This window comes from Balaenoptera acutorostrata, chromosome 3 (assembly GCF_949987535.1).
Source record: "Balaenoptera acutorostrata chromosome 3, mBalAcu1.1, whole genome shotgun sequence".
NCBI lineage: Eukaryota > Metazoa > Chordata > Mammalia > Artiodactyla > Balaenopteridae > Balaenoptera > Balaenoptera acutorostrata.
Genome location: NC_080066.1, coordinates 143590617 through 143614943, shown reverse-complemented (window position 1 = coordinate 143614943; position 24327 = coordinate 143590617). Strand labels below are relative to the sequence as shown.

The following is a 24327-nucleotide window of genomic DNA, read 5'->3' as shown; positions in this document are numbered from 1 at the left end:
AAGGAGTCCAGAGTTTTTCAAAATTTCCAAAACAAACTTCTAATACACCACAAAATGGCCTACTGATACTGTAGTATGAACTAGTTAGTTGTCTTGTAAAATATAAAATAAAGTAGTGGACCATATTTTAAAACACAAACCACTGAAGTACTGGACAAGTGACATTTTGCAAACTGAAATGATCCCACCACGAGTACCCACTGAGGCCCGAGTTTGCACAACGATTGGATTTCAAAAGTGTTCAAACGCAGAGACGAATCCGACTTAAGAAACAACGTAAAACAACGTGAAAGACTTTTGCCAACGGTTCTGGAAACATGAGTGCCTGTTTACTTTGTTTTTCTGCTCCTGAGTAGGTGACACAGAGCACTGAAGCTGGGAAAGGGCTGAGGGAAGTTGAGGAGCAGTGAGAGGACATGGGGAGAAACAGGAAACCAGAGCCGAGAAGGCAGCCAGGAAGAATGAGAATACAAAAGGAACTAGAAAAAATGAGATACAGAGGGGAAAAAAGGAAAACCAGGCTGAGAAGGCAGAAAACCATGTCGTGTGTTGTGGGAAGCCAGGTGGTGGCTCCGGAGTGTCTCCGTAGGAGGGGCTGGGGGTGTCAGGCAAGTCCAGCAGGGTGGTCCTGGGCAGTGGATGGGGCTTTGGCATGAAGCTGACTTGGCCACTGGGGAGGGGACTACTGGTAACTATAGGGTGTGGCAGTAACGAACCCCCCAGGCCACCATCAGCCACCCCTGGGATGCCTGGGAACCAGGCAACCAAAGAAAACTGGAGAGAGATGCTGAAGACTCAATGAAAGTGGTCCATGGTTTAAACGTGTCACAAGGTGGCCATCACTTCCTTTGCATTTTGAAGATGATCTATTCTACAGGAATAACAATACAACACTTATAACCTAAGGAGTTTCACATGAAGAAGAGAAGCAAAAAAGACTTTTATAAGGTCTGGCCCCTTCTGCACCAGGCCCCCAAGGATGCTATAATGAGGGTCCAGGGACATCATGGCGCTTTATCACTTTTGGGGCCTGAGGGCTTTTGCAGAAGGCACTACTAGATGATCCCAAGCGTTTGGGTCTTATTTCTGGAAGCAATCAAGGAATTTATTATATTTAAATCAGTGACAGAAACACAGGCAAGGTTTTTAAAAAATGGCCCATAAACAATTATTTTGTGTGACACATTTTCTGTTTTTGGTGGCGCATTTAAGGTCTAGGTTTAGTTATAATTTTGTTTTTTTAATAAAAATACTACAGGTTTCCTCAGGACATCTGTGGTAGGCAGAATATTGGCATCCCCGGAACCATGTCCTTATCCCCAGAACCTGTGACTATACTAGGTTACATGGCAAAGGAGAATTAAGCGTGCCAATCAGCTGACCTTAAGATAGGGAGATTATCCTGGGTTACGTGGGTGGGCCTAATGGAATCCCAAGGGTCCTTAAAAGTACAAGAAGAGTCAATCAGAGGGAGAAAGGCTCAGAGAGATGCACCTTTGCTGGCTTTGAAGATGGCGGAAGGGGGCCATGGGCCAGGAAACGCAGGCAGCCTCTAGAACTTCAAGGCAAAGAAATGGATTCTCCCCTAGAGCCTCCAGAAAGGAAAGCAGCCCCGCTGACACCTTGACCTTAGCCCTGTGTCAGATTTCTGACCTCCAGAACTATAAGATGATAAATTTGTGTTCAGCTGCTAAATTCGTGGTAATCTGTGACGGTGGCAATAGAAAATTAACACATCCAACTTCTTCACAGCAAAGTGGTCCTGAATACTAACTCCATAATTTTTTTTTTAATAAGAATTCCATGATGGTGATTCTAAATTCTATAAATTGGAAACCTTCAAATCAACCAGACTGAAATTATATACCATTTCAGTACAGGAACACACGTGGCCAAGAGAATGGCAGCTGCTCCAAATTGTACACTCTTGGGAATAAATTCCCTGCAATTTAATGATGTTTTGTCACACATCAGACATATAAAATGTTAACACACGTTATTAGCCCCTGCCAAATTTAGCCAGGGGCTAAAGGGAAAAACGTTGTCACCAGTCAGGGTAAATGGTTATTTGCAAGGCCTGTCTATGAAGAGACTATTCAAGAAATTCAACCTAATGGATCAATCTTGTAAATAAAGCTGATAATAAAGCTGATAATGTTCAGTAGCCCTTTACTGATAAGGGCATTAAAATCTCTGCAGTGTCCATTAGCATGGTAGTTATATCAATATTCATTTCTCCACAAAGCAAAGACAGAATATAGATGACCTCAGTGAAAAAGGCATACTTAAATTTCTGAGGCTAAGTGGAAAAACCAGTATTTTTACTTTGCAGCATTGCTAAATCATACTAGTTTGAAAAATCAGAGAATAGGCATTATTCAAACAGTACTTGTAATAGGATTAAATAAAGATCAAAGTCCAGAGTATTATCAAATACTTAGCTCTTTTTCATGGTAGCATGAGATGTTGCTTATTATCATGAGAAGGACTGACCCGACCTCAAGAGAATTTATCATCAAGGGGTGGCCTTCTGGCCTTGATAATCTGATGAAAAAGTTTCAGCCCCCCAATTCTGTCTCCAAGCAGCTGGGATATGTGAGTGAATCGCCCCGGTGTGTTGACAGACAACAAACACCAAGGCTTTGGAGGAAACATGAAGAAAACAGATACAAGGCTGTGAACTTGGTAGCGACCATATTGCTCATATGGTTAAAACAGAATCTGCTCACAGGGCTGAGAAAAACAAGTGAAGGAAAGCTACTAAAAGAATAATATAAGCTTAGCTATTTTAAAAATAAAGAGAAGCTCAGGCACTGCATATGAGAATGAGCATGTAAACGTGAGCCCACGGAGGGTAGGAGAGTGGATTTGACAAGTCAGTGAGACCAAAAAGCACCCGCCAGGTTAGGGGCAGGATTCGGTGGTGTTCAAATTGTGGAATTTCCAGGGTTGGCTAAGAGGGGATATAACTGATGACAGAAATGCACAAAACATTGCAGGAGAGACTTCCTAAGCTATTGGTCCAAACATGCTCCTTCTTCCCCACCCCCCCAAGCGCCCCCCTTTTCTTGAAGCTCTATCAGACCCATCAAGTGTTGTCCCATGAAAACCTTCTTTGGTTGGAAAAATTATTTTTCTTTCAATTCATTGCCAAAACTATAGTAACAAAAACAGAGATGAAAAAAACCTTATTTACCACTAAGACTAAGGTCTGCATGTTAAACATTATTCAAAGTATTTCACAAAGAGCTACATGAATGGTGGTGGTGGGGTGGGCACTCAAGAGATGATGCCTCACACTGCCAAGAGCATGGACAGGCGGTCAGCTTTCTCTGGAAAAAACATACCAGTATTATGAAATGTGAACCCACTAAAATGCACAGCCAGTGCGGGGATGGTTTGCATCAGCAGACCCTGTGAACACCTAGGCTCTGACAAATGCCCATTCTCACTTCCCCACCTGCTGTTCAGCGAGCCTCTTCTGGATCTCTTGATCATCACAGACATCATAAACCACAGGCTTAGAAAGCTCAGACTCGATCCGAGCCAACCAGGTGCGAAGGTTGCTCATGTTTTTGTCTAACTGCTGAATAAAAGCGAAGGTCTCCTTCAGCTTCTTCACCCTAAACATATTTGCAGCAAAGAAGAGGTGGAAAACAAAAGCACAATGTTTAGTGGTGAGAAGAATGCACCCATAAGCGTGTTGGAGGTTAAAAAGTAATCATCACTGGTTACTGATTTTATAGCAGGGACTAATGCTCACATCACCAGATAAGAGTTTTTACAGAATATGGGACAATTTACAGAATTGCTGTTCTGGCTGATTTTCAAATGGGCTGAGAGTTAATCTACCCATGCAAGTATGAAGTCCTATCATTCTCAGGGTGGGATCCCCTGAGACCCAGAACATCTTTCTGGGGCTCCAGAGGAGAGAGGAGATGCCATTTCTTTCTTTCCAGGTTAAGATCACCACATGTGACTTGTCCAGTTTCTGTCTTGGGTATCACCAAGATCACAGCAGCCAGGGACCTTTCCTGATGGGTAAAGATGTTACACACCCGGCTCATTGGTGGTATCTGGCCTGAGATGCTTCTCACGGACCCTCTTCTTGAGCAAGTACAGAGCATGTGCCAAACCCCACCACGTCCAGCCTGAGGGGCTGGGGCTGCCGTACACACGGAACCAGCCCATCCTAGGGCAGCTGTCTCAGCCAAAAAGGGAGGGGTGGACACATCATCTGCAAGCACAGTTCCAGCTCCATCTACCTGACCAATCGGCCTGGCTCAGCGTGGAGTGGATCTGAACTAAGACACATGGCGTCAGTATACACGGAGAGCTCCCGGGCATGCCAAAGTGCTGTCACGGGGAAATGATGCAGGGGCTGAGGAAAAATGATCTCCATATAGATCCTGAAAGAAAATGTGAAAATCCTCAAGCAGAGGGAGTGAAGGCTTGTTCTGGTGATCTGTGGGCTTTTTAGTTAATCCCAGAGACTTGAAGTAATGGCTACAATGGAAAATTCCCGCTTACCGATACTCATGTTACAAAGCGCTATCAGAACTGCATCCCACGGTACTGGAAAGAGAAACTGGGGCACTGACTCTAAGTCACAGGAAGTGCCCCACCTTCCCTGACAGCAGCACCTCTTCCTTGACTGCCTGTGAACGGCTTCCTGCTGCCCCCCTCACCCTCCTCCCAGCTTCTGGTTCTGTAGCCGAAGTGTACAGCAAGTCTGGTTCTCGCTCAAGCTCTTCCACAGTCCTCGCCTACCCCGACATGGCAGTTTAACGCCCTGACCTTTCTAGCTCCTCAAGCGGTCAGTGGCCTCTCTGCCTCCAGCCCTGCACTCTGCAAAGCGGCTCCCCTCCCTTCTCCTGCAGCTTCTACCACTGTTCTCTCCGAGATCAGCTGGGGACCCCTCGCCCACGCGCTCCCGCAGCCCTGTGTCTGCACCCCTCATTGACTGTGCCCATCTGGACACAGCCCACACCGGCCAGGCCGCATGGGGCTCCCTCCGTGTGCACAGTACCCCCAAGACCGCCTGGTGGCCGGGAGGCGTCGACAAGCATTTGCTGAATGAATAAACATGTGTAATAATCCACTAGGTGTGATTATTTAATAAAACCACAGGGTTGTGAGTGTTTATTATTTAAGTAAACCAGACAGTTGTGTGTATTTTTTATTTTTACTATTATCTTTTTGCACCCTACTATCAACCAAATCAACCTTGGGGAATGACTTCTAGCTCCAGCTCTATTTCCAATTAGCTTTATAATTTAGAGAAAATCCTTCTACCTCGGCCCCTCATCTCTAGCAGGCCTCTCGGGTCCCTCCAGCTTCAGGGAGGTGGTAGCACCTGGGCGACATTCAGGTCAGAGCTCTGGAGGTGAGCAGACTCAGGTCTAAGCCCCATTGTACCATCTATAAGCTGTGTACCCAGCAAGGAACCTAATGGTCCTGATTCCCAGTTTCCTTGTTAATCTTCAAATTATCCACCTTGTAGGGGGTTCTGAGACAGAAACAAGAGGATGCATGTAAAGCCTTTGGCATAAAGTAAGCACTCACTATAATACTAGTTCTCATTACTGCTGACTGGGATCACACGCTGCTACAATAATGCCTCATTTACACGGCATTGGCCCTCACACAGTCCTTTCATAAATATTTTATCCTCAACAGTGCCATGAGGTAGGCAAGCTTGGAAGGAGCCCACAGAGCCTGGTGATGAAGAGCACACTCTTTGTGGTCAGGGTCTGGGTATGAATCCTGGCTCTACTTAATCTCATCTGTCAAACGGCGTCAACAGTGGTACCTTCCTTCACTGGGTGGCTGAGGGCAGAATGAGATATACACGCATGAAAGGCATTTGGCACAGTGCCTGACAGAGATAAACGCCCAGAAACTGTGGTTGTAATGATTTTAAGATGGTATATTTTCCAAATTACATTCTTACTGCAAATATCACAAGAAGTTTCCTTCAAAGCCACAAGATGATTTATTAAAAAGGAAGTAACAGAATCCAGGGCCAGGCCTGGATGCAGCTGTAACCTAGATACTTCCTTTGTTCCCCTGGCTTTCAAGTTATACCCTCCTCACCCCAATGTCTTGTCACCCTGACTGCCCAGGGAACAGAAGGAACACTCCAGACAATGCCAGAGCAGCTGGGAACCCCAGGCCCCATGGGACAAAGTCTTGCACGCCGTTTGCAAGGGGCTACCCTCCTGGGAGGCTCTGGCTGGAGAAGCTCCGCCCTGAGAGCTTCCTGTAGGCGGGGAGAGGCGCTCAGGCCAGCAGCCTCTGCACAGCCCTCCTGCTTCCTGCTTGCCCATCCTTCTTCCTCTCTCCTCCCAGAATGGCAGCCCCCACTGCTTCATCCAGCGCCTGACCCTAGTGCATCATAAGGCTCTCAGCCTCTTTATTTTGAAAGAAGAGGGCTAGAATGCAACTTTTTAAATGAAGAGAGCTAACAAGTAATAAAATAACCTGGGTGCAAAAATACTGAGATGCAGTGATCCTGAATCCTGTTAATCCCGAGGAGTGAGGTGTGCAATAAGCAGAGGGGGGCGTATGGAGAAGGTGGATGAATAATTAGCTTGGCTTCCCCAGAACTATGGTACTCCAGGCCAGTGGCGTCCCAAATGTGGGGCTCAAGCCCACTGGTGTCCAAACAGATGGGGTGTGGGAAGAAAATATTAGACTTTCTATTGTTATCCAATTCTTTTAAAATTTCTACATTGGGTATGCTTTAAAATTCACAAACTTTATTACTAAAGTGGAACATCTACTGAACACGCTGACATCTTTATGTGCCAGGCCTGTTGTGCTTTATATATAAGTCAGCAACTCATTTAATCCTTACAACGATGCTGTGAGATCAGTATAATAACATCCCCATTTACACTGGAGAAAAGACAGCCTCTTCAATAAGTGGTGCTGGGAAAACCGGACAGGTACATGTAAAAGTATGAAATTAGAACACTCCCTAACACCATACACAAAAATAAACTCCAAATGGATTAAAGACCTAAATGTAAGGCCAGACACTATCAAATTCTTAGAGGAAAACATAGGCAGAACACTCTATGACATAAATCACAGCAAGATCCTTTTTGACCCAGCTCCTAGAGAAATGGAAATAAAAACAAAAATAAACAAATAGGACTTAATGAAACTTAAAAGCTTTTGCACAGCAAAGGAAACCCTAAACAAGACCAAAAGACAACCCTCAGAATGGGAGAAAATATTTGCAAATGAAGCAACTGACAAAGGATTAATCTCCAAAATTTACAAGTAGCTCATGCAGCTCAATAACAAAAAAACAAACAACCCAATCCAAAAATGGGCAGAAGACTTAAATAGACATTTCTCCAAAGAAGATATACAGATTGCCAACAAACACATGAAAGAATGCTCAATATCATTAATCATTAGAGAAATGCAAATCAAAACTACAATGAGATATCATCTCATACCAGTCAGAATGGCCATCATCAAAAAATCTAGAAACAATAAATGCTGGAGAGGGTGTGGAGAAAAGGGAACCCTCTTGCACTGTTGGTGGGAATGTAAATTGATATGGCCACTATGGAGAACAGTATGGAGGTTCCTTAAAAAACTAAAAATAGAACTACCATACGACCCAGCAATCCCACTACTGGGCATATACCCTGAGAAAACCATAATTCAAAAAGAGTCATGTACCAAAAGGTTCATTGCAGCTCTATTTACAATAGCCAGGACATGGAAGCAACCTAAGTGTCCATCGACAGATGAATGGATAAAGAAGATGTGGCACATATATACAATGGAATATTACTCAGCCATAAAAAGAAACGAAATTGAGGTATTTGTAGTGAGGCAGATGGAGTTAGAGTCTGTCATACAGAGTGAAGTAAGTCAGAAAGAGAAAAACAAATACAGTATGCTAACACATATATATGGAATCTAAGGAAAAAGGAAAAAAAAAAAAAGGTCATGAAGAACCTAGTGGTAAGATGGGAATAAAGACACAGACCTACTAGAGAATGGACTTGAGGATATGGGGAGGGGGAAGGGTAAGATGTGACAAAGTGAGAGAGTGGCATGGACATATGTATATATACACTACCAAACATAAAATAGATAGCTAGTGGGAAGCAGCCGCATAGCACAGGGAGATCAGTTCTGTGCTTTGTGACGACCTAGAGGGGTGGGATAGGGAGGGTGGGAGGGAGGGAGATGCAAGAGGGAAGAGATATGGGAACATATGTATACGTATAACTGATTCACTTTGTTATAAAGCAGAAACTAACACACCATTGTAAAGCAATTATACTCCAATAAAGATGTTAAAAAAAAAAATAACATCCCCATTTGACAGATGAGGTAACTGAGGCAATGAGATTAAATAATTTACCATAGTAACATGGCCATTCAATGGCAGAGGAAGGATTCCAACCTGGGCAGTCTCGCCAGAGCTACTGTTCTTAAGCACTTTTCTTGTGGTATCCTATATAAACCTGCACATGATAATGGGCACATATGGGGGTGTGGGTACAGGATGGTTTTCAACGCTGTCAGGGAATATGATCAGGAGTCTAGACTCACGGCTCTAGGACACACTGGCGGGTAGGAGTCCATCCAACAAGTGTGGCATTTTGGGTGCCCACTTTGCCCCTCCATGATTTCCTTTCAATAAACATTTAGCCACTCACTTTGTCTTGGGTCCTGTGCAGATCCTGAGGATTTGAAGATAACTTATTCCCAGAGGTCATGATCTAATTTAGATCTAATTTAGACATTATAATATTATAGGAGGTGCTCAATAAATACCTTCTGCATGAGCAAATGACATTCACACATCCCCTCAAATTTGTCTTTTTCATAAAAGAGGTGGTCATATTACATTTTAAAGGAAAGAGGTGACGATCAGAGCACCTCCGAGCCATCTTGCCGCAAACAACCTGCTGCCACACTATGAGCCACACGTGCTCCTAGACATTGGTTCCACACTGGACAAGTGAAGTACTTAGAAACAAGCATACACATCACACGCACACTTAGGGCAAAAAAAGAGGAAGGGAGGGTGGGAGGGAAAGAAAAGAAGCTACAAAACATTCATCCAGTCAGGACTTAACCTGCTTCTATGTCCCAACCTCTGACTGAAGGCGAAGTATCCCCAAATGCACAGTGGCATAAATAAATGTTGTTCCTCAGATAATCATGTTACGACTTACTCTGGGAACCATCAGATGTACTGCTGAGTCTATATCGATTGTGCAGACACTAATCTAATTACCTAATCAACACCTTTGCCAGGTCAGGAAGTACACGTCATTTGCCAACCCAGGCAACCGACCTCCTAGTTAGGCCTTGTTATTAATATTGTTCTTGGAAAATTTTAAATCTCGAGTTAATATTGGGAACAAGGAAATCCATTCAGAAACCAGACTGTTGGCACAGGGAAGCAAGCACAGTTCTGCATTACATCAATCACCCAGGCAGCTTAAGTAGCTCACCATCTCTGTACTGGCCCGTGCTTCACCCAGGTGTGCTTGACTAATACTAATCACACATATATTTCAACAAATCATATTTCTCCAGAAAAAATAAGCATGATTCCCTGAGCTGAATTCCAGTTCTGAGGACTGGAAAACCAAGATATTTAGGCGCAAAGAGGAAGTTTTGCACCTGTATGGACTACTGAAAGACCCGAATAAAACGAAAACATTTTTATATGATACCAAACAAAATAAGGAGTTTGACAAGGAGTATACAAATTAGAAGTTCTTTTGTGGGGCTTGCGGGTAGAAATGCAGAAAATAATCAAGGTGAATAAAGTTTATCCTTTATCTTCATCTAGCGATGGATGGGAATTTAATACTTATGAACCCTCTTCCCTCTCCAAAACAAAAATCAAGCCAGGTTAATATCACTTCATGATACAGGCCTAAGTCTTACAATGTGTGAGGGAGGCTTTAAATATCAAATTCATGTATATGGAAGAGTTTACATTTCATTCCTATTCTCTCCATGCTAAAGGGTCTACAGTTAAATTATTAAGGCCCTGCACCAGCGTAAGTTAAAAAAATTCCCATGCCCATGTGGACAGCATAACTTAAAAAGGAAAACTGAGATGGTAGAGTATCTGCATTTGTACTGAAACAGATACTCAGACCTGTGGGCAGCTGTCAGTTGCTAAAAACATTGTACAAATTCTGCACAATTGCATCTTTGTAAATGACTAAACATCTTTGTAGTAAGACAATCAATTACCCCACGATCTCGAAGCCCTGATTTGAGGGCACGGACATTACAATACATTTGAGCTAATCGCCTCTTTGAAGCATTTATGTCGCCAGAGGACTTCCATTTTCCACACAGCATAATCACTTCTCTCCCCTGCTTGTCAAAGGCTGGCTGCAGACACCACACGCATGCTGACACTGGGAAAGAACCCATCCCCCGATGGCCGAGCACACACACTCCGCAGCCTCCATCTCATCGGTAATTTCTATTGTAACCAACATGAGAGCACGAGAAAACGAGACACACAGGGACAGCAGCTGCCGCTCCCAGATGTAGGACTGATCACCAAAATGGCACTTACTGTTGATGAGAAACAAATCATTCCTTAGGTTGAGCGAAACCTCCAAGTTCCCGGCTGCACCTCCACCTCCCAGGGACGAGGCGGCCCCTCCCCCGCCCGGCGGCCTCTCCATTCACTGGTTCAGCATCTTGCACAGGCCGCCCTCCCGCAGGCTCCCGCGGGCACGGCTCGCTCGCCGCTACAGAGCAGCGCTGGTAGGCAGGGAGGAGACCTGCTTCTCCGCTAACTGCAATTTTTAATCTCAGTTTTCTTCCTTCCAATAAACAAATATCTCTAGCCCTTGCCTCTCTTACACACACACAGTCTTTGTTCTGACGCTACAGGATTGCAAGGCTGGGGGAAGAAAGTCCCAGTGTTATCTTGGCTATGGGTTATTTATGAAGTGCTATAAACACAGGGAAGAAACATGTAAGATTTGGGGCACAGAAACGAGGATTTCTGTTCTCATCAAATTAAATGTCTCTGTTTCAGGTTTAAAAGCAATGGGGAAATCTGAAGCCCCGAGTCCAACAGGAATGGCTTCCTCCTAAAGAAGAAATTTCCCCAGGAGGTTTTCTGCCCTGCCTTTTCAGTCCTGTGCATCCTAGCTTGGGAGGAGCAGAGAGTTTATTTAGTCCATTTCTTTGCTTTTTTGCAATAATAATAATAATAATAATAATAATTCTATCTTGTAGTACAAATGGAGTTCAACACTTTGCAGAGGAAGAAATTTTACAGTTTTCCTTGCTAGTCCCTCCTAGGTTTTACCATAATTTGAGTATCTGAAAATTCCTCCACGTCCCTATCCGTGCTTCTCTACATGACCCTGAGTGGCTCTGCTTAGTGAAGCACCCTTGGTTTGTGTCCAAGCCCCTTTCAGGCTCAGTCTCAGCCTTATTTGGAGACTCAATGATATCAATAATTTCTCATGGGTCCCCAAAGCCCAACATTTAGCCATTATTACATCCCCACCTTGAAACACACCAAGCACATTCTAGACCAGTGAAATTAGGAATAAAGATGTGGAAATAGTTCTCCCCAAAGGCAGCATCTAACTTGTGTCCACATGCTTGGCTGTCCCTGGTGCTACCCCAAGGCTCAATACGCCGGACCTGCCTGATGCCGGACACCAGGCTCCTGACTGCTCACTGATCCTATGATGGCTGCTATCTCCTTGGAGAAGCTCCCCGACCCTCAGGAAGGCATTTCTGCAGGGCCTGGGAGCAGGAGCCACCTGCTCCAGAGGTGGAACGATGGGACTTGTGACGGGAAGGAAAAAGGGAAGTGGGGAGGCCGACCTCACATCTGGCTCTCCCTGTGCCACAAATCTCTAAGTCCTTGCAGTCCCACTGTGTCAGGCGACCTGCTAAGACCAGAGCAAGTCAACTTTATGACTAGCAGCATTGTTTGGTCTTCCAAAGTAACCTTGAGAAAATACAGATAAAAGGAAAGCAATGAAAAACGTATCGGCTTAAAAAGGCACACATCTCTCTGCCCATTCTTCAAGGGATGGAAAAACAATCTTAACACACAGTTGCCATGGTAATAACTGCTGAGCTTAAATGACAACATTTTAATTGCTACTATTATAAAGCAGGTGGGCTTTTCAGGTTGGTAGATAAAATGTGAAAATTATGCTTAGTTAAAAAGTTTTTTCATGGACTTGATCTTTCTGATAGCAAGAGAGCTATCTAGTCTAAATAGGAAGGGACCATAAGGTAGTACATTGGAGTGCGTCCCTCCTTCGTAACACTGGCTTAAGGATGCCACGTCTATTAAATGATGCTACCACCAAAGAGAAATTAGGAGAAAGGTAACAACATTCATGACATTTTTTAAGAAGAAAAAAAAGAGTTCCCATGTTCCTTTCTCCATAATGAACATTTAGTAAATACAGATAAAAAGAAAATTAAAATCACCGATGATGCCAACACCAACTGATATGTCTTTCCACTCAGTTGTCTCATCTCTTTTAGGCACTGAAAGCTTTGACCAGATCATCCTCACAAGCTGCTAGAAAGAGTCTTTAAAAAGAGTCCCCCAACCCCATGTCTCTGAAGAGGCCCCGCCAAGATGAACAACCAGACGGTCACTCACTGAGGACACAGGGCCCCTGCTTCACGGGGCAAGGTGAGGGCTTTGATTAATGAAATGGGGAGGGGGTTCTGGGAAACAAAAGGAGATGAATCTTTAAGGAGTTCAACTCCTGGGATTTTGAAATCAAAGGTACGTGTAAGTGAGGTTATGTGTCGAGCTGAGGCTTTCTTTGGCATCACTCCTGTTGATGGCTGGGGACCCTCTTTTCAGAGCTTTAGTCTGTGCTGGCTGAAGCAGGTCAACTTTGCATCCTTTGGTCCATCACCCAACATCTTGTGCCTAAGCTGTTCTTATTAACAGGTAACCTAGCTGCCTCCAAAACACGGATCACACATATCGGTCATTCTGAAAAACGACTTCTGTACTTTAGTCATCTCTCCTGCATTCAGGTTTTTCTGGGTCACTTTTCAAAGATATTATCTAAGAAAACATGGGCAAGAGGAGGAGGCAACAGTTACAATTTAAAAAAAAGTTAACTCTCCCAAAAAAGAGGGGATATATGTGTACGTACGGCTGATTCATTTTGCTGTACAGGAGAAACTAATACAACATTGTAAAGCAACTATACTCTCAATAAAAATTAATTAAAAAATAAAGTTAACATAGGAAATGGCCTTTTAAAAAAGTTAACTCTTCATTTAATCTGTCAATAAACATAGTAGGATATAATTAATATTTGTCACCAAATCAGATTGGGTTCTATAATAATCACACCATTCACCAAAAAATATGTAGTGCTTCAAATGGCCTTTCTGTGGAAGAAATTAATAGCATGTTTTATAAGAGTTCAGATGTCACAAATGCAAGAAGCTGCCCAAGGGCCCATGAGGAATGCTAAAAGCTCCTGCGGCATTTCTGATGGAGAGCCAGTTCCGTGCATTTTAGTGCCCACATCAGGGCCTCATGTGACCTTATGTGAGGAAATCAGCATTAAGACTGACTTAGGCACCCCAGTCCCCTTGATCATCTGGTTATTTCAGGAGATGTGTCCTTTAGATTCTTTAAGGATTTTACAGAAGCTGAAAAACACTTTACAAGCAGAGGAAAAACAGTGGTTTGGGTCTAAGCACCCTCCCTCTCCTCCCCTATCACACAGCCATACTGCACCGCACCGGAGGCTGGCATGCGTGTGTATGGACAGACCCATCGTTGTCCTGGTACTTTTTCTTCCAGAATCTTGTCCATAGTTTATCAACACGGAGACAGGCTTACAGAGGTTGCAAGACTTAGTTACCGTAAGTGGCAAGTCCACTGTGTCACCTCACTCTGCTGCTTGCCCTAGCACTACTGGCAACACCTGGGCACTTGTTAGAAATGCACATTCTTGGCCCTACCCAGTCCTACGGAATCAGAAGCTCTGGAGGTGGGGTCCAGCCATCCATGTTCTCAGGAGCCCTCCAGGGATTCTGATGAACGTTTAAGTTTGAGAACCACTGCGCTAGAGTAAACAGTAAAGTCTGTATTGAGTACTAGATTTTAGAAAAATTCTGATAAACCACATTTTCAAAAAAAATTAATTAATTAATTAATTTTTGGCTGCGTTGGGTCTTTGTTGCTGTGTGCGGACTTTCTCTAGTTGCGGCGAGCAGGGGCTACTCTTCGTTGCGGTGCATGGGCTTCTCATTGCAGTGGCTTCTCTTGTTGTGGAGCACGGGCTCTAGGTGCGCAGGCTTCAATAGTTGCAGCACCTGGGCTCAGTAGTTGTGGCTCGCGGGCTCTAGAGCGCAGGCTCAGTAGTTGTGGCGCACGAGCTTAGTTGCTCCGTGGCATGTGGGATCTTCCCGGACCAGGGCTCGAACCTGTGTCCCCTGCATTAGCAGGCAGATTCTTAACCACTGCGCCACCAGGAAAGGCCTAAACCACCTTTAAAAGTCTCAAAGGAGCCAAGTGCTCTTCTGATGCATGGTGCAGGGGGACAGAAAGACCTTGGCTCCGTGCCACCATGTGCAGAATTGCTTCTGCCCTTGGCTCAGTTATTTACCCTCTCTGAGCTGCAGCGTCCTTCTCTGTAAAATGGAGAATATCGACCTTGCAGGGTTGTTGCAAGGATGAAATGAAATAATATATACGAGCCTGGCCCTTAAAAGAATAAACACTGGGTTCTTCCCCTATCCACCAAATAACAGAGCCTACTACCTGAAATGATCAGTAAATTTAATGTGTATTTAAGTAACCTTGTCCTCCATGTCTTATCAATTCTTTTGAAATTTACCTCTATTTTGCTGAGAATGAACCCAAAACAACGGGTCTTTTTCATTTTTTTTCCAGTGAATTAAACCTGATTTATTGAGGTCTTCAATAAACACCAGGTTCAGGTCTTCTGAACACCATCCCCAACTTTTAAGTCAAAGGCTTGTAGTTAAAACCTTGAAGTCATGAAGCTGGATACCTGCTTCAAAACTTCAAGATTGGTCTCCGTCCCAATCTTCCCTCTTGTTAACAACAGCAGGTGCTGTGCCCTGCCACAGGAATGAAGCAGCAGAACACTGTGAGCAGGACAGGGATGGTTAAATGGTGTCCAGAATTCTTTGGGCAAATGAGGCCATTAGTATACGCTGCAGGGCTGCAGGTTCTGATCAGCGTGGTTCAAATTGTGCAGCCTGCGCTCTTCTGCTTTTCTGATGTCCATGCAATGAGTGTCAGCAATCAGACAAGGAGTTGATTCTAGGTGAGGCCAATTTATGGCAGGTTCAAGCTTGCTGCCTCAACCCACAGATTCACCTAAAGCGTAAAGTCAACTAAGAGTTTCCTAGACTATCAGTCATCTGTCTCACCCTGGCCTTTGCTTTAAGGTAAAACAAGTTATTCCTTCCCTAGTCCTTCAGTTTTGAAGGGATTAGGTTTTCAATATGTTCTACTCATTTCAATGTAACAAGCCACAGGGTCTGGGTTAGCAGGGAGGTAACACAACTGTTTGAGTAGAAATCCTGGTTGCCTCATGTGCTGACTATGTAACCATGGGCAAGTTACTTAACGTCAGTGCCTCAGTTTCCTCATCTGTAAAATGGGACAATGGTATCTACCTTTCAGAATTATAGTGAAGATTAAGTGAAATCATACATAAAACGCACATTGTTAAGAATACAGCTGGCAGCCAATATATTTGCTATTATTTCAACTCCTTATTTTGCCAATTGCTCCTTCCAAAGAGACCACTGAAATTTCACCTGCTGTTTTTTTCTCTTTCCCACCGAGGAACTGGCTGAAGACAGGCAGTTAGAGAGGAGGGAGGAAAGCAAGCAGCCTGTTAAACTCTGAAGTGTTAGAACCAAAGCACGAATGAGTAAGAATGAATCATCACTGTAGTCCTCAGGAAGCAGAATCTAGATCCTGCTCCTGAATGATCTAAGAACAGGCATGATGTCCTCATACTCTTGATTAGTGCCAGGTGCCCAAGAAGACTTGGCGATAAAGACAATGACGACAAAGACATACCAGACACAATTTACCCAACAGAAATGATGACAATCTTATGTCCTGGAACATTCATTCATTTCAACAAATATCTGACGCACTGTTCTAAGCGCTGGAAATAAGATAGTCAGAGACATTGTTCTCATGGAAGAAAGACCTCTCATGATTAGATCTAAGCGAGGGAATCCTCTTCCACTCAAAAAACATGTTACTTAGTCTCAAAGTCTTCTTAGGGAAAGACAATGATAATAACCACTAATAAATACTGGCTCCCACGTGCTGGTCCCAGGCCAAATGCGAGACATGTGTCATTCATCCCCACAGCGGCCTCTGATGTAATCGTGCTGTGAGACACATTTTGCAGATTTAGAAACTGATGCTTAGAAAGGTTAAATCACTACAAGTTTCCATGGTAAGCAGAAGTCAGGTAAAGTCAGGACTGGCTCAAAGTCTGTACTCTTAATCCTTGCTTGGGTTACCATCACGGATTTCCATAGATTTTTTTGTTTCCTCCAACTGGCAGTAGACAGAAGTTGAATTCAGCCCAGCTTATGCTGCCAGCCAAATCACCCTAATATTTATCTTCGACAGACCCTCCCTTCTAAAAAAACCGTGAAAGACTCAAACTTTATTTAGGAGGACAAGTCTTCAGTTGAGATTTAAGCTCTTCTAAGACTTAGCGCCAACCTACCGTTCTAAAAGCTTCATCTCCTGCACTTGAGCCAATGGAGCTTCTTATAATTTCCTGAACAGTTTCTATTCTGCACTACCCTGTACCTTTTTGCTCACAGCATATGTTTCTCCCCCTTCTGCCACCAGTAGAGCTGGAATCCCAACCCCTTATTCAGGACCATCTGGGAACACTGCTCTTCTATCAGGCTCCTCCCAATCCCCACCCCAACTCTAGGAAGATGAGATTTGAGCTCTCAGACCACTTGGCTTTACACCTGCCCGCACGTCTGCTTCCATTAATGTAACTGACTCTTCTTACTTCCTGGTCTGTAATTCTCATAGCACTTAGCCTGGTGCATCTGCTGATTGAACTAGGTTCATTTACGGTTTACAGTAAACAATGAGGTAAAGGAAATGCCAAATTATTAAGAGTATTTTATTTTCAGTACTCCCCGGTTCTTCGTTTACTTTGCAGGATTCTCCTGTATAGTCCACGTTATATACGTGTTCAAAATTTCCAAGCACTCTGTTATGTAAAAGACTCGCTCGGCCAGTGGAAACAAAGCTGCATGAACGGCCCCAAAGCCAAGTGACTGCTCTCTGTGTGCCAGGTTACAACTGAAAAATACTTTGGTCGGGGTCTGTCTTTGGACAGAGAATTTGAAGACGGAAGACGGAAGACATTTAAAAGTCTGAGTGGCACTGTCATCGTTATTTTGTGAGGGGAGATGAAATGATCAGCCTTGTTTCTGACAAGCACTGGATAGCCTTGATTTATCGTCACAGCTGTGCCTCCTTAGTCCACACCTTAGGACCAGATGCCCACTGGGGACCTGGCACGCCCGGCAAACCTGCAGAGAAGCCCTGCCTTGACTGAGTGTGCCCAGCCCCCGTGGTGGTGGTGATGGGGGCATGGGGGGCAGTCGGGGACCTCCAGAAGCAGCACCTAGAAATCAGGCCTATGCCCTGACCTACCTGCACTTGTCACATACAAGCAGGAGCAGGCAGGCATGATTTCATCTGGGGGACACGCAAGCCCTAAGGCAGTGTGAGAATTGCTAAATAACACCTCCTCAAGGACCAACTCTCATTTAAACCTAGTCTAAGTCATGTGAACTTTTAAGCTAAAGAAAAAAAAAATTAAAGTGAGGTATACTAAAAAATAATCTTCCTATAATGTTGAAATAAGAATATCCATTTTTACCAAGCTTTGCCTTTATCTGCAAGTTTATAAAACTGCTGGGTTACCTTAGAGGAAGATGGGGCTCAGTTTCCAGATCTGTGAAGTAACCACTGTACCTAGGGAGTAGGAATCCATTTTTAGGCCATTTCTTACCTTGATCCAATGACATCAAAAAGATGTTGCCAACGGTCGTTAATTTTGTTGAGCTTGTCATCGATCTCAGCTGCTCTTGTCTTGTTGCTGGCCTTGATCAACCGGTCGCCCATTTGTTTTAACTGTAACTTGTTTTCACTAAACAAATTTATTTCTTCCATGCAGTCCTGGCATAGGGCACCAAAACACAAAGCCGGAATCACTACCGAAAATTCACTTCTTTGCCAGCTACAAACACACAGTTGTGCCTCTTGAAATTTCTTAAAAAATAAAAACACTTCTCACACCTGTTAATGCAACTCTTCGGAGAGCAGCTAAAAAGTCAAACAATGATCATTCAGCACATGTGTGATATATAAGGGGGTAGTTACTTTCTTAATTCAAAAGCCCTGGTTTCCCTCAGAGTTCTTCTAACCTAAGCTACTTGGGAGTGGAGGACTACTGAGTCTAACTAAATTAGCCTAATATATCAGCAAGAGTTTTCCTGAGGGCTAACTGAGTGGCATTTGGGGTGCCCGTGGCCAGAAGGCTCTTTCTTCCTTTCCCTGTGGGAATCAGTGACCTTTTCACAATTACGAGCCCCGCTGCTGTGGGTCTTTCTCCTTTGGCCTGGGGAGCTCCTTAACAACACAACTAGAGAAACCATAACTCACCTGGGATGTGAACTGAAGCTTAAGGGGACACGAGCCCCTTGTCTGGCCAGACTTCCTAACCAAGAGAAAGCAACCCCCCCCAGTACACAGCACCATGCCCACCTTTCCCATCTCATTGGAAACGGGCCTACGACATGATACAGCTCTGAGCCTAGGAGTGAGGAAGGCAGAGGATACCGTGGTGGTCATAACCGTACCCATCTGGGGACTCCTGCTTACCTTCTGAAGCTTTTCAATCATTTCTTCAATACTAATATCTGCTGTCTGGAGAACTTTGTTTTCCATCTGCACCAGCCATGCACACAACTCTTTATTTTTTTCATTGAACACAATCCACGAATTGAGTCTGTCTTCTATCTCCTGTTTGCGTATAGCCACCTGGAAGTGAAAATGCATTTGGCAGCTGAGCATAGGCAGGAAGGAAGGAAGGAGTTTCTCTTCCCTTCTCCCCATCAAAAGGACTATGAATTTCATTCATTTTAATCAGAGGTCCTATAGACTTAAATTATTATGTTTTTGCCTTTTAAAGACCTAGGGTTTAATTTCAACAGAAGTTCCTTACACCTTTGATAAATGCCATAAAAACAACAACGACAGTAACAACAGAAGACTGTACCTGAAGTGTAACTGACCAAAAGGGTTCAAGTATTATCCAATATATATCTATTATTACTGAGATATATTATTTTTAATTTATTTATTTATGGCTGTGTTGGGTCTTCATTTCTGTGCGAGGGCTTTCTCTAGTTGTGGTAAGTGGGGGCCACTCCTCATCACGGTGCACAGGCCTTTCACTGTCGTGGCCTCTCTTGTTGTGGAGCACAGGCTCCAGACGCGCAGGCTCAGTAGTTGTGGCTCACGGGCCTAGTTGCTCCGTGGCATGTGGGATCTTCCCAGACCAGGGCTCGAACCCATGTCTCCTGCATTAGCAGGCAGATTCTCAACCACTGTGCCACCAGGGAAGCCCACTGAGATATATTAAAAGTTAGAAACATGAAGGTTAGATGAGTGCATTCTAAGCATCACCCAAATTTCTTCTGTTCCTTATTCTTTCAGTATACATTTATTTACTGCTTGCTACATGCTAACTTATAACTTTATGACCCCAATCCTTTCTTTTTAAAAAATGATCAAGTCCTTATTCTTACTTAAGGCCAACATCCTGCCTATTTAATTTAAAAACTACCATCTTGATCACAAATCTAACATTTGTAATGCAAATGGATCATGAAAATTAAAGTCATTTAAATGTCTTACTGGTAATTTCAAAAACAAAGCAAAATAAAATAAAAAAACAATACACATCACTCATTTAATCCACCTTCCCAATATGCACTATGGCTTTGGATGGAAACCATGGAAATGGAATCAAATACTGGTCTGCAGTGAGCAGGCTGATCCCCAAATACCCAACGCTCCGTTACGCATAAGCTAACATCAGCAAAGGCTCTTCCTCCTTACACGGTTCAACTTTATTACTTAAATAAATATAAGTTTAAAGAATGCAAATCAGCCTCTCCAAATGTACAAAGGTATTCCCAGGTCTTAGAAATCTTTAGAATTTTAGAGATAAAGGGGGTAGCTAAGAGTTCTTTCGGTTAACTTTTAACATCCCACTTTATAAATGGGGAAACCAAGGTTGAACTCCTGGAGATTTTTTTTGCTATGTACCAAAAAACAAAACAAAAACAACCCTCTGCTCTTTTCAGAGTGAGGCAAAAATATCTAATGCTTGTACATCCACCCACCAGATGTGTTAAGAAGGCTCAAAAAACTATTCCTAAAACACCAAGTTTTGTGTTTCTGTTTTTCAGAGCATCTATTTATCTCAGCTTTTTAAAAGCCTGGCATTTTGCACAGCATCATTCTGATTGGCTTCATAATGGTAACAATTAGGAACATCTGGGTTCCAGTCTGCTTTTTCCTTAACTTTTAGAATACCTTTCACATAGTCTAAATATTTTCTTTTATATAAAATTTGAATAAAAATTCTAAAAGGACGTTTAAAATTATGGGTATATGGTGAATATTAAATACTAAAACAAAGAAGGAAAACATTTTAATTTTATTAAAATGCATTCAAAACTGTGAATTTCAACTTTTAAGTACATCTCTTCTTAATTCACAAAAATGAGATTAAGGACTTTACTTTTCTTAGAATTAAATTGTTCTTAAAACAAAGATCTATTTGAACCCTTTAATTCCATCTTGATCCTGTCACCTTAACCACAATCCAGTTCTTAAATCAGTAGAAGTGATCTGCTGAGATACTAAGTGTAGCAGCTGATCATTTCTTTCAGAGAGTTTTCAAAGCCAGCTGCTTGAAATAAACACTGGACTGCATGCGAATGCAGAGTTCTCAGATATAATGACCCCAAGCCTGGCACTAAGTACATCTCCCACTGTTTGTTGGGCCCAGAACAGATACTGCAGAGATACTGCTCTTAAGGCCAGCCGAGACCTCTTTGCTGAAGTCCTGATTCTAAGACAACGACTGGTACTTGTCGTCCATACAAGACAGAGGGCAGAGTGCGGCAGCTGCTCAAGATGGCAATCCTCCCCTCCCCCACCACTTAAGGTGATTTTTAAAAAAGCTCATTAAAAGTGTGCAAAGTTCCAGCATTGAGCGCTGGAGAAACAAAGGGTCAAATCTGTTAAACAATGTTGCTGCCTTCTAAAGGAGCAGCGGCTGGCCTGGGCTCCAATTGAAAAGGGCCTCCCGGTTCAATGAAATTAAGCTTCTTTCTACTTTGTCTGGCCTTCGGAGACATTTCAATAAACTTCAGAACAGCCGTGCCCTGCAGTTAACTGACTTACTCTTAAGCAGAGGTCCTCCCATTGTCTGTGCAAATGCTCTATTTGCTCTTTCAAAACCATTACGTCCTCCACAAGAATGTGCTGGGTTAGGTCGGTCTTCATAGTGTGAAGTTCTTTCAAGTTCTGAGTCCAGTTAGCCAAAGACTTCTCTAGTTCCTGCATTTAAACACAAGAAAGAAAGAAAGAAAGAAAAAAACCTCTTCAACTCAAGCTGCTGTTGTTTCCAAACCTGTAGGCTAATACTTTGATTGGACTCTGGGGGAGGGGAGGCCAGGAAAGGGGGCGGGACCTTCTGAATGAGAAACAGCCCAGGGCCAGCGTCTGCAGCTGTGGTTGGCCAATTCCTCACCACCTATTTTCTCAAAAGAAAACTCTTTTCTACCTTTATTTTCACTTCCTCAGGTATTTCAGACTTTTATATACTTAGTTCTATGTTAAACTCAAGTAGGTCTTTACCTTTATTTTGAGGAAAGTATTTTTGGAGTCTAGCAACAACCTCTCACATACACACTCACTTTTAATCCTGAAACTGTGTTACAGAACGTTGTATAAAATGTGATTTCCCATTTTTTAAAACACCTTAAGAAATGCATTGTTGCTATGTGGCAATCATATTAACAGCTTCTGTTCAAAGGGAATTCTTCCGGTTAACTTTCAAAAAGAATGAATATAAGTGAAGAAAAAAAATGTTCCCTAATAATTGCCAGAGATGGGTTAGCAGAAAATTTCCTCTGGCCCTGGAAACACTTATTTTTTTAAAAATTAAGTATTGGTCAAATTAAAACATTTTTGAATTCCAGGACTTAATCAAGATAATCACTTTCACAAGAGAGAAGGTAAAATGAAACAGCCCAAACACTCAAGAGATCTCCAGATTTTTATTGTGCTTCCAATTCTTTCTATTTTGGCACATTTTAAGGATCTCTATTCATACCTGTCTATTGAAATCTGAAAGAAGAGAGTATTTCATTTACAACAGAAATCAGTGTGATTTCTGATTAATCAGTTAACTCCGATTGCTTTTCAGAGTTCTAAAAGCTACACTGGCATGATTTCATAACTTGCCAACAAGGATTTACATTTAATAAGATGGTTTGGAGGATTCTTTTTAAAGGTTGCATGGAGATTCAGAAATAGCACCTTTATCAGAGGAGAAACCATCAGTTTAAATTTTTGTTTCCTACTTTTAGCCTCATGATTCTAGTAAAGAGGATGAGAGCAGATTCTGCAGTGGAACACTTTTACCAGCTTCATAACATAAAGGGGGCAAGTCACACGCAGAGGCTGACCATTCACTGATTCTACAGACCAGAAGGCTGCTGAACTTCATACAGCGTCTCCTGCTCAGAAGTGTGGGCTCAGATGCCTGCACAGAGGGAGGCGTCTGTAAGTTATCCGCCGCTGGGTTTAAATCCATTTTGGTTTGGATACTCGGTTTCCTCCCACAATTGAAAGGATAATTAACAGGTGTAGAACTTTCGAATATGGATGTTTTATGATTCTTAATAAATACTGCCAAATTGTGTCCTCAAAGGAATGACTATATTTTTCCACATCCTGTTTGGTGTCATTTTATGTATTTGGGGGGCAAGTTTAATATGTATAATGACTCCCAGTTATTGTTTAAATTTGTTGTTCTTTAGTTACTAGCCTGAAATGCTACCCAGTCCTTCACCCTGATACTTCCCCAGATATATTTAGTTAATTCCTACCGACACTTTCAGATCTCAGACCAGGTAATGCCTCAGAGGGGTCTTCTCTGAGTCATCGGATGAGACTGGGACTCTTGTTTTGTGCTCTCACAGCCCCCTGTCCTTTTCCCCTCTAACACTCACCATACTTACAGTTATTCACACATATATATATGCATGCATACAGTGGGACTCTGGTTAACGTCTTTCTCTCCAGTAGCCTAGACTATCGGCTCCCCACTGGCTGGGACCATGACAACATTGCTCACCAATGCATCGCCCACCAATGCATTGCCCACCAAGCACTTACCAAGAGGCCTGGTGTATAGTAAGTCCTCAAATATCAAAATGTATGATTGAAAGGAAAGAATTTGGCAGTATGTATCAAGCGCTTTAATATGTTCATAAATATTAAGTGAAAAAGCGAGGAATGAAACAATATATAGAGTGAGGTCTACTGTGGAAGTCTATTAAGGCTGACATTCACTTATTTCGATAAACATTTCAAAAACTGTGCTTCTGCTTTTAAATTAAAATACTCCAGATTTGCTACCAAACTAATTGCAAAAGAGAACATGTCAGTCAGATAAGTTTCCCTTTCTTAATTTAACTAGATAAATTTTCTACATTGCAAAAGTACCTGTAAAATTCCAATTGTCCATATGACACGTGATTAAAACTTGACTACATAAAGTGGTGTGTTGCACAGGCTTTGACTGGACTCTAACACAGCACAACAGCATTTAAGTCTTTGCCTGTGGACTCAGTTACTATTGGGATTGTCAAGTCTCATTTCTCTACACTACCATTTGGGTAAAAAGAGGATCAAAAAATGAATGTGTATATATATAAATATTGGTCTGCATATGCATAGAATATCTTTGGAAGAATACACAACAAATTGATAACACGGCTTCCGTGGAGAGAAACTGATGGGAGAAAAATTTTTCATGTGTACCTTTTGAATTTTGAACCATGTGACCATATTACTTATTCAAAAATTATTTTATGAAGAGGTATAAACCTCCTGTTATAAAATAGATAAGCCATAGGGGTGTAACATACAGCATAAGGAATATG

General features: G+C 42.8%; 1 protein-coding gene across 9 annotated transcripts in view; it reads right to left on the bottom strand.

Moving 5' to 3' along the window:
• SYNE2 (spectrin repeat containing nuclear envelope protein 2) overlaps window positions 1-24327 on the bottom strand; it is a 317434-nt gene that overhangs the window by 17830 nt on the left and 275277 nt on the right. For all 9 annotated transcript variants that reach the window (XM_057542105.1, XM_057542104.1, XM_007192976.3 and 6 more), the window contains 4 exons: window positions 21557-21712; window positions 18959-19117; window positions 18087-18253; window positions 3461-3623 (listed from right to left, as the gene is read on the bottom strand). In XM_057542105.1, coding sequence (XP_057398088.1) covers window positions 3461-3623; window positions 18087-18253; window positions 18959-19117; window positions 21557-21712 — 645 coding nt within the window. The remainder of the gene's footprint in view (window positions 1-3460; window positions 3624-18086; window positions 18254-18958; window positions 19118-21556; window positions 21713-24327) is intronic.